At 32.4% G+C, this 11,388-nt stretch overlaps 1 protein-coding gene across 1 annotated transcript; it reads right to left on the reverse strand.

The window, feature by feature from the left end:
* Positions 1-4,942: 4,942 nt before the first annotated feature.
* Positions 4,943-8,385, reverse strand: LOC107840405 (transcription termination factor MTERF2, chloroplastic). The gene is made up of 6 exons (XM_016684263.2): positions 7,543-8,385; positions 6,652-7,060; positions 6,247-6,462; positions 5,882-5,989; positions 5,380-5,654; positions 4,943-5,301 (listed from the first exon to the last, which is right to left on the reverse strand). The coding sequence occupies exons 1-6, from the start codon at positions 8,262-8,264 to the stop codon at positions 5,016-5,018; spliced, it is 2,016 nt and encodes a 671-aa protein (XP_016539749.1). The 5' UTR covers positions 8,265-8,385; the 3' UTR covers positions 4,943-5,015.
* Positions 8,386-11,388: the final 3,003 nt, after the last annotated feature.

Genomic DNA, 11,388 nt, shown 5'->3' on the forward strand with positions numbered 1-11,388 from the left:
GATTATGATTTGACCTTTTTAAACTCGTGAAAATCTAAGGGATGTATTGGAAGATAAACTTAGAAGCATCATACAACAGAAATATGATTTGAGTTGAGGATCTCAGTAGTCAGAATTCTGAGTCAGAAGTATGACAATTCAATGAATATTATCATGGATTGGAAAAGAGTTAGAGAATGGAAAGTGCGAGAGCGGCCACTTCAAAAGCTGAATGCCACAAACCAACCACCACATGTTTTAAAACTCACAATTTTTCTTTGTTTGGAACATAAATGAAATAATTGTTTTCAGATAAAGGATGCGATTTCACACTTCTCAATGCAAGAAGCATGGTTACAACATCCGATACTGGATCTCGGTCATGGTAAACTTTATTCTTTGCGAGATATATTAAGATTCAGTGACACATAAATTTTTCCAGTACAGACTGGGGCAAAAATTTTGTTTGTGTTGTATGAAATTTATTTTTTACTCAGGACCCTCCTGAAGAATGGGAATATATTTTTTGCTCAGGACCCTCCTGAAGAATGAGAATATATTTTTTGGTCAAGACCCTCCTGAAGAATGAGAATTTATTTTATATCCAAGACCCTCCTGAAGAATGAGATGTTATCTTTCTGTTTCACTATTTGCTTTGAGTTCAGGAGCCCACCTGAAGAACAGAGTGAAGAAGTTGTAAGTCCAGGAGCTCGTCTGAAGAACAGGATGAAGAAACTGTAAGTCCAGGAACCTGCCTGAAGAACAGGGTGGAGAAATTGTAAGTCCAGGAGCCCGCTTGAAGAATAGGGTGAAGAAAAAGGAAGTTCAGGAGCCCGCCTAAAGAATAGGGAAAATTTTCAAATTCAAGTCGCGAAGGCTTGAATCAAAATTCTAGAGATTGCAATTTTTACTTGTATTTTTCATTTTTGATTTTTATTAGTCAGTTGAATGTAAAGGCAGAAGTTGTTAACCGGAAACTCAACGGAATCTCACTCGACTTTAACTTTTTCTCTCACCAAATTACTTTTGATCTACTCGTGACCTGATTCCCTTATAACCCGGATAGGTAGGATGTCCAAAACAAGGATTCGGTCACATTTTTCTTTTATTTTAATTTTAAGTTTATTTTATTCTTATTATTCAAATAATCGAAGGATTAAAAATCATATCTTGTCTACTTCTTTGTATGAAAACTCTTCGAGATTTCACACAAAAAGGGGCAAAAATGTAGACACGTGATTTTTTATCTTCCCTAAATTTTAACTTGTTTATCGATATTAAATATATTATATTTTTATATTTAATCACATATTATTTTGATTTTTTTCTAATTTTAAATAATATAAAAATTAAAAATATATGCTTTCTTTTATAAATTTTAATAAATAAATTAATAGTTTTAATATTATTTTATTATATTTATTTTTGTATATTTATAAATTGTTATTATATTTTGTTAAATATAAAATTAATTAATTATTATTATATTTATCATTATTATTATTTTATTTTATTTTAGTATTATTATTACTAATATTTTCTATATATATATATATATATATATATATATATATATAAAATAATAATTAAAAAAAAGGAAAAGATTTTTAAATTTAAAATTTTTCCCCTCCCCTTATTTGCTTTTAACCGTTCCCTCCCAGTAGTCCTATTATATAAAGACTCTCTACCCAGATAAAAAGGGGGAAATTTTTTCTACGTACTTGAACTTACAATATCAGACAGAAAGAAAATCAGAGAGAAAAACAGAGAGCAAAAAGTGAGAAAACAAAAAAAAAAGATTTAAAAGAAAAGAGAGTGAAGATTCAAAGAAAATTGAGAATTTCATCTGAGGATTCCGCTGATGACGTTGGAGTTTCTGTTTTAGAATCATAACAGACTCTGTAAATATGCATTTTAGAGATGTTATTGTGAAAAACATGAATAAAGAAAGTTTATATATGTTTCATTGTGTTATTCATCATTATTTGATTGATCAATTATATGAACTTTCATTATTATGTGTTATACAATTTACGTTTTGTTGAACATTTATGTTAAAGTCTGGTTTCTGTATATCATTAACACACATCTGCGCACACAGTGAGAGATCGGAGAAAAAAAAATAATGAAGAAATAGAAAGAAGAAGTGGTAATAGACTGAGAGTAGCATAAAATCAGAGAATCGGCATAATAATAAAATATATAGAATTTTCCACCGAAATTGTCAAAGAAACCGGTGAACCAGTATTCAAAACGTCATCCATGATGCCATTGCATCCCTCCTCCCTTTCCCGTCACGACAACAACCTCCATGTGCCGCCAATCGCGCCTCCATCAATCTTCGTCGAAAAACTCACCATCAAAACGGCGGCGCCCCACACCGTTAACCAACAGATCCAGCGCCGCCTTCGCGCCGCCGCCATCCTCTTTCCTTCGCCACCGTTAACCGCTTCTTTTCGTCGCTATTCCGGCGACTTTCGTCACTAAAACTGATGAAAAATTCACCGGCGACAATAACCTCATCGAAGAACTAGCCTCGCCGCCGGCGAAACCCTTTTTCTGTCCCATTTTTCGTTGAAAATCGTTGCTCCGTCGCCGACATCACTTTACTGTCCATATATATAGTCACGTACAAACAGTATCTTTTATTCTTTTTTGAGATCTATCTAGATTTTAGTATTTTAAGTGAAATGATTAACTTTATTATTTTATATATATTTAAAAAAAAAAAACGAGAAAAATTTCATGCTTCAAAATTGTTTAAATAATAAATTAAGGGTTATAATAAAACTGGCATAGTATGGATAGTCTTATATCTTATTTCATTAGTTTATAGTTTATTATTTATTTTTTAGTTTTTGTTTTATTCAATGTCATTGATAAATTTAAAAATTATTTTATTAAACTAATTAATTAATTATTTTTTAAATGAATTTTGCTTAGATTTATTATTAAAGCCTAAATGCTAAATAATTTTTTTAAAACATGTTTTTTTTCAAAAAAATCATCTCAATAAAGAATGCGGCATACACATCTTTTCAAGACATTTTAAAATACAAGGATGTAAAGAAAAAAAAATATACACCTTAGTAAATATTTTACTAAAATTTACTTGATAAATATTTTTCAACTTTCATCCATTTATTTAATATGAAATAATATATAAGAGTTTTAGACAAATTTTTAGATATTAAAAATGAGCGATTTAGGCTTTAACATAATTTAGTCAAAGTAGTTTAAGTTAAGTATAAGTCAATGAAAGCGACCGTGTGGAACCACGGGACTCGAGGGGTGCCTCACACCTTCCCTTCGGTCAACAGAATTCCTTACCCGATCTTTTGTTTTCGCAGACCACAATAAAGAGTCATTTCCTTTTGATTAGGAATTTTTAAAAGGTGACTTGGAACACCATAACTCAATTTCAAGTGACGACGCTGTAAATAAACTAATCTCTATTCAATACCGTCACTTTAATTGGAAAAATCCTTCGACCTCGACTCCTCTCGAGTGCGAAAAAGGGGTGTGACATTGAATATAAATTATTATTTTTGATTTGCTCTGCGTACTAGTACATCTGTATTGATCCCCTGCCTCCCAGGTTCGGAGGCTCAATCTAGGAGTTCGGCTAAGCAGTAGAGTATCCAGAGAGAAGTGATCAGTGCAGTGGTGAGCTTTCTTTGTTCCAGAAGGCCTATTATATCAGATTATGTTATTTCTTTTGTTTTGGTCTACTGAGGGTCTTGTCTCAGTTTTCAGACAGTTGTCATTTGATCACGTAGTAGAGATTTCTCAGATTGTTGTAAATGTTGTTTAGTTGATTTCGGATTTCATTCTTTATTGTTAAACTGAATTCAGAGTATGACCATGTTTCCATATCAGATTGTATTTCCACATCTTCTCTTATTATATGAATGTTGTGCATGACTACCAAATAGAGTAGGACGGCCCGGCCTTCATGGTTCGGGATGTCCGTCACGGCCAGGCCCTAGTTCGGGTCGTGACAGTTTGAAATCAATGTTTATCTTGTAATTTAACAATGGATTCATATCTACATAAAAAAAAGTCTATTATGATCAAAAATAAATTACTAAAAATTATTTAAAGGATGTAATATTTAAACGTAATAATTCAATGTAATATTTTTATACTTTAAAATAAAAAATAGCATAAAAAATATATATTAACATACCTTACTATTGATGCCTTAACTTGTATTTATTGAATAATTTTTAATTTTTTTTTTTGGATCTAGAATGTTTCTGCTCTATATAGAATATATAAGCCCTCTGTGCAAATGTTTCTGCACTTCGAAAAATATATATATAGGCACAAGTCACATGCAAAATAGCTCACATGATAAGTCGCTGGCCCCAAGAGAATTGTAAGTTGTTGGGCCTAGAGAGCTGAGCATTCAGTTACGCTCTCAGTTCAGATTAAATTATTGGAAAAATTAGTAAATTTTGGAATGTTACAGTTCAACAAAAGCTAGGAAGTTTGTATCAATTGCTACGACAGTTTGAGAATATCTAATTTTTCAGTTTGTAATTTTGACAAAGCTAGTACGCTTTCTTTTCTGAGTACAAATTTCACTCCGTTCCCCGTAAATTTTGAATTTGCAACGAACGTATTACAAGTACTTCTAAAATCTTATAGGTCAGTCAACAGAGTGGTGTACTATGATTAGTTCTATAATCAGATAATGGCCAGTTTGTTTAAATTCCGCCAGTGTTCACTGTTTTAAATTTGAGTGTTTTGTCTTATTCTGGGAACCAGTGGTTGTTATGGTCAACGTGGTTAGTTTTTGTGTGAACTTTTAAAACATTCTACTAATTTTCATACAGCTTAAATTTAACGCATTTACAACTTGTAGATGTAGTAATTCTTATGTAACGAACTTTTTTTTAATTCTAAGTTTATTAGAGTTTTGTCATGTTATTTGTGAACTCTATTTTAACACAAGAAAGAAAGAAAAAGACTTAAGATTGACAATTTTATGTCACAATATAGGCAACTTTTTGGGTGGTTATGCAGAATTCTCAATATCTGTAATCAGAACAAACATCTGTTTTTTCCTCTAGTATCTCAGCTGTTTGCAAATCAAAAGGCAACTTTTCAATGGAGCCATCAATTTCAGTGTGTGCCTGCTTATCATGTATGACTCCAGATTCGAATCTTACGCGTCTTTCAACAGCAGACTGAACCCTCTGTTTAAATTCATCATCTGAGCTAGCCAACATATACCGAAGTTTGAAGTTTACGCGGTTCTCCACCATAATCTTGTGCCTAGGAACTATTCTTTCATCAAGTGAATAGCTAAAAAACCTGTACAATAGACGACATTTTCAGTAGGATAGCGGAATGGCAATATTGGAAGGACAGTTTCATTTGAACGACACATACCTTGGAAATTCAATTAGATCCTGCAAAGGGCGAACCATCATCCTTCGCAAATAACGATACTTGGGGCGAAGGATATCTATATTGTATGTTAGTAGCATTGGAAAATCAGTAACCATTTCGCCTAATTGTCTGAGAGTTATGCCCAGGGAAAGAAAATACTTCACATTGTGATCCAATTTATTGGCAATGCTGCATCCCACAAGCTCGGGTCCTAGAGCTATCACCTTTCCAATGTTCCTCTGGGAAACACCAGCTTTTGTCAAAAGGAATATGACCTATAAGACAAGTCGATATCAGTTAGTACAAGATGTAACAAACGACAAAACAGAAACGAGATAAGAGTTGAATAGTTGTTCTGATTCACAAACCAAGACTTAGGTTCTTCATATTATACATATAAGGATTGCATTATCATCCAATATTACCGGGACAGAGGGAACTGATAATATTCATAGAGAATTCAGATGGAACATAAAAGTCGAGAAAAGGGAAACAAACACACCACTGGACGTATCTTCTTGTGGAGGCTGAAAGTGAGTAACCTGGGAAACCTAACAAGCATATTGCCAATGGCATCTTGTTGGACACCTATGTCTCGTAAAAATTGAACCTTTAACAATCAAGAAGGTAAGTCATTAACAGGGAAAACGAGAAGGGAAAGGAGATATTTTAAAACAAACAGAAATTCTAATTATATTTTTTCTGATTTGAAGGGATAAAATGCACCGCAGAAGTTTGAGTTGTCAACAAAAACTTCAAATCAGCATTGAAAGACTTGAGTTGCCTCATAAATTGAGGTTTAAGTACTCTTATTTTGATGCTCCGACACCTAACGTAGCTCCACACATGCCAAAAGTAATAGCATACCTTAGACACAATGGTGGTCTCAAAGTCAACACAGAACAACACTGGTCTGGTAACAAGAATTTTTCTCATACCATCTTTCGAAATCCCGAGGTAGTAAAAGTACTTGACTAGAGGCTTGAATTTCTCTTCAATACCGCAACCCATCAAATGGGGTTTAAAAGCTAATAATCTTCCAACATCTTCATTGCTGAGGCCAAACTCCTTAAGATATGCAACCTGGATGAGCAAGAATCAAGTTTCAACAAGAAAAGCTGGAATACGAGCTTTCATTCTAAAGTTCAAATCAACCAAGTGGTACGTCAAAACCACTGACAAGGTCATTTCTTATGCTTTTTGCACCAAGCGTGAGAAAAACAAGATAGCCCATTTATGTAAAGAACAGTAGAAATAGGTTAAATCAGGCACCTTTTGGTTCATCTCTTCCATAGAGAAGTAGCCAAGCACCTTAGGATAGTCAAACACCATCGTTCCAAAATCCTTCTCATCCATTCCCATATCAAAATAGAACTTTGTACGAGACTCTAGTTCTTCCATGCTGAAGGACAATATTTCAGGACTTCGGCCTACAATATACCCTACCCAATCTCTCTTCACTCCCTTGTACTCCAAATATCCAACAATTTCATCCAATTCCTCCAAGCTTCGACCCAATACATTCCCCTTAGCTCTAATCATTACAAGCCCAATAAATCTTCCCTTCACATGAATTGTCTTCAACCACTCAGCCAAACGCCTTATTGATTCAAGATCTCCTCTGGAGTTGCAAATGAGCTTTGCAATTTGAGGATATGATAATGCATTGTGTTTTAACCACCTGCAAGAAACGCAGGGTAGTTTGGTTCACAAACTAGCTATGCAATATTACAACACATACAGTGGAGCAGCCAGGAACTCATACAAAGGATTCAAAAATGTCACATCCGAGATATGAATCTATGACATAAAGCAAATCTCGAAACTCCTTTGCCACTTCACTAGAACTTTCCCTTAGAAAAAAAAAAAACTAATTCTTGCCCCTAAATGCATGAACGGCTATTCAATTGAATTCTCAACTACGCATGCTTTCTAGCAATAATAATACATGGATTTTCACACACACACTGCAACATTTAGGTCAATAAATTAACTAAGGCCAATATCCGTAATTTTATTCCACAGTATATCCGTAGTTAGGCATCACACATAAACAAACACTCAAAGTTTGCCTCAGCTGACAAGTAAGCACTCCGAATTTATTGAACTGAGTGGGCAAAATGTGTGAAAACAAAATTCAATGTGCATAATCCTCCTTTGTACCTCACAATTGGCACGACACCAGAGTCATCTATGAAGGCTCTAACACGAACATTGAATGATGAACCCGAAAACTCGGGCATTTGCTTCATTGAAGCTGCTTGAATCATAACATAATCTATAAAATCAGCCAACTCAGAAACTAAATTCGTCGAATAAGTAATACTAAACCTCCCCTTTCTCATTGCTTCTTTAAAAATCTCAACTGTCGCTTTCCTTCTTATCTCAAGTGCCTTTATTAACATCTCATCATCATCAAAGCCACTTCCTTTTTTAGAATCAAACTGAGAGGGCAGTGAAACGTTCACATCAGATTGAACATATATAGAGCCTGGAAATTGAGGCGTCCTTTTTCTTATCAATGACATTTCTAGAACCTTCTCTTTATCTTCTTCCAATACAGCTTTACATTCTTGTTTTTCCGGTTCAGCTCGAACGGGCACCGGTTCTTGATACTCTACCGAAGAGAGGTAACGAAGGAGAACAGCAGAGGATTTTGAATTGTGTTTTCGAGTGACCCCCTTTTCATCATTCAACGCAGTGGTGGTGTTGGTATGTGTTTCTTGGTTTTTAAGGTGGGTTTGTTGGTGGGGGTGGTGGGTGGAGGATATGGAAAAACGACGGCGTTTTGGGGAGAAGTATATAAGGGTGGGTAGAGTAGTTTGGTGTTGGTTTATGGATTGTGGAGGGAAAGAGAAGTGATGGCGATGAAGCTCATGGAGCATGTTTAATGGAGGAAACTTTTATGAATTTGGATAAAGGTATGTAAATATCTTTGCGAAGAAGGGGATTTGATTATTATTCGCTAAACTGTCGTCCTTTGGCTGGGAAATAGTTATCATAACTAATTTCGAAATTAGTTATTTCAGGTAATTCAAAATAATTTATCCCACTATATATATATATATATATATATATAGGATAAGTTATTCCATCACTGTAGTGTTAGGTGCCGTTTGATTTGTGGTTTGGAAGTAAATAATTTTGAAATAAAATAATAATCTCGATAAAAATTTGTTTCACTTGTTTGGTTATCAATATTTGAGATAATTTATTTCAGGATTAATAATTAGTCCCGAGATAAGTTATTTATAGATATGCTGGGATTATTATCCCATGTTAAGTTATCATTCGGATAAAATTAGAATAAGCCACAATTGTCCTCCAAATTCTTTTTAGATTATATCTATCTATATATCTATATCTATCTATCTATCTATCTATATATATATATATCTATATATATATATGTATGTATGTATGTATTGCTTTATTTTTTTAATAAAATATAAGGTATTTTTATAAAATTATGGACAAGTTACTAAAGTATGTTGGCATTCGCTTTCTAACTTAACACATGCTTAATTATTAAATAAAAAAATATTTTTATATTTAGCTAAAAATATTTGAAAATTTAATTTTTTTTAAAAATAATTTGACTCTCCAAATATTAATGATACTAAATAATAAAAAATGAGAGTAATTCTTTTTCACATTTTTTTATGATGATTTTTTTAACAAAAAATGAGATTATCAATATTTTATGGAATTTAAAACAAGATAAGTAATTTAACAAGAAATATTAGAGATTCATACACATTTAACAAATATTTTATTTATGAATATATTATACGTTAAATTTATTTGAATAATTATTATGCTTATTTATATATTTTAATTTCTCTAAAAATAATAAAAATGTTGACTCCATTGTTGAATTACATATTTTAAATTAAATATTTTTTTAATCACTTAAAAATTGATATTTTATATATCAATTAAAATGAATTTTAATATTCTATATCATATGAGTGATATGTATTTAAATGAAGTGATATAAACAACAAATCATCTTTTACTTAATAAACTTAAGTTGAAAATTATTTCAAACTAAATAAGATGTTGTAAGACTTTTTTAAACACACACGACATAATCATGGAAAGGCACATACAAAAAAGTTAAAGCTAAATAAGATGAAAGTTTTATTTTAAAATACATACGATATAATTATGGAAATGCTCACGCACAAAAAAGTTAAGCTAAATAAGATGAAAGTTTTATTTTTAAGAATAAATATTTAAAGTTTAAAAAGAAATATATATATATATATAAGTTAAATAAGATGGAGGGCATTTTAGTAATCAATTAATTTATTGGGAAAAGGCATCGTTTCCACCCTAAACTATACCCGAAAAGTCTAAGCCATACCTAAACTATACTAGTGATCTATTACACACCTTAACTATAAAAAAGTAATATTATTACCTCCCCGCAACCTCCATTCTAAGGCGCATGTGTTACACTTATTTTAGGCGCATCCAGCCTATTAAATAACAAAATTAAACGGCTAAAAGTATTAAGGAAAAAGTTATCGTTTCCACTCAAACTATAGTCGAAAAGTCGAATCCATACCTAAACTATATAAGTGACTTATTACACACCTTAATTATAAAAAAGTGATATTTTTTACTGACATGGTGCTGACGTGGCAGCGCATGCAAAACTCCACATGTAAATGGTGGTAGTCTGACAGGGTGTAAATAGTTTCACTTTTTTATAGTTTAGGTGTGCAATAGGTCACTAGTATAGTTTAGGTGTGGCTTCGACTTTTCGGGTATAGTTTGAGGTGGAAACGATGCCAACACTCAATAAAAAATAATTCCAGCATAACTAATCTCAGTATAACTCATCCCATCACAACTTATCCCAGCATAACTAATCCCGGTATAACTTGTTTTCAAACCAAACGACCCCTAAATGGTAGGATAACTTATCCGGGGATTGACTAATCCCTCCAACCAAACATAGAATAAAATGAAGGATCATTTTATCTCGAAATTACTTATTCCTTATACCTCACACCAAACAACCCCTAAGTAGTAAGTTGAAACTATACTTAAGCACTAGATATAATGATAAATTGCATTTGGGAATATTAGGCTTTTCAAATTATTCCCTTGATAATTATATTTACGCAAACTTGGACACTTTAAGCTTTTGCAATGCGCGGGAACAGAAGGGTCGAAGATCAAATTATAAAAATTTGTTATACGTAATTTTACTTATAATTGTGTAGGAGGCTGTTTTTATTATTTAAACGCATAATTTGATACGTGACAATAACTTTACATCAGTCAATAAATTTTTATGATTTAATATTATTGAAACATATGTATATTATCTTAATTTATGTCACACAATAATGTCATATTTTCATAATAAAAAATAATTAATTTTAAAATTTTTAATTAACCTTAAAAAATGAAAAAGATTGAGTAAGATGAAGATAATAAATTTTAAAAAATCTTTTTTTAAAAAAAATAAAAAAATATTCAAATCAAATGGGGTGACAAATTGGGCCGGAGAAAATAATATTTGAAAATATAAAATTTCAATGGTGAAAGGGAGGCTTGGAGTAACTGGTAAAGTTGTTGCCATGAGACCAGGAGGTCATGGGTTCGAGCCTTGGAAACAGCCTATAGCAGATATTGACACAAGTACGACCACGAGGATGGATGTGTGAAAGTATAATGAACCCGAGGCTTGGAGTGTGCAAGAAAAATGCAAAAAAGGGCCTAAAACACACACCAAAACCGAACCTACACTACACTACACTCCATGGGTGATATTTTGAGGCTATTCATTAAAGGGCCTTTTGGTCATTTTGTATTCTAGTTGTAACCTAGTATAAATAGAACATTGTAGGTCATTTTTTCCTTAGATTTTGATGATATCGTAAGTTGTATAACACTTTGAAAGACAAGTTCTCTCTTCTCTTTAGGAGGCAACCCGAAACTAGGCTGATACTAGTGTGGAATGACTAGTGTTGCATTCATGGCTTGAGACGT

Source organism: Capsicum annuum, chromosome 8 (assembly GCF_002878395.1).
Source record: "Capsicum annuum cultivar UCD-10X-F1 chromosome 8, UCD10Xv1.1, whole genome shotgun sequence".
Lineage (NCBI taxonomy): Eukaryota > Viridiplantae > Streptophyta > Magnoliopsida > Solanales > Solanaceae > Capsicum > Capsicum annuum.

Coding starts and splice junctions, on each gene's coding strand:
- LOC107840405 (XM_016684263.2), bottom strand. CDS start 8,264: ATGCTCCATGAGCTTCATCGCCATCACTTCTCTTTCCCTCCACAATCC. Junction 5,990..6,246: donor AGACCACCATTGTGTCTAAG/GTATGCTATTAC, acceptor TGATTGTTAAAG/GTTCAATTTTTACGAGACAT. Junction 5,655..5,881: donor ACAAGAAGATACGTCCAGTG/GTGTGTTTGTTT, acceptor CTTGTCTTATAG/GTCATATTCCTTTTGACAAA.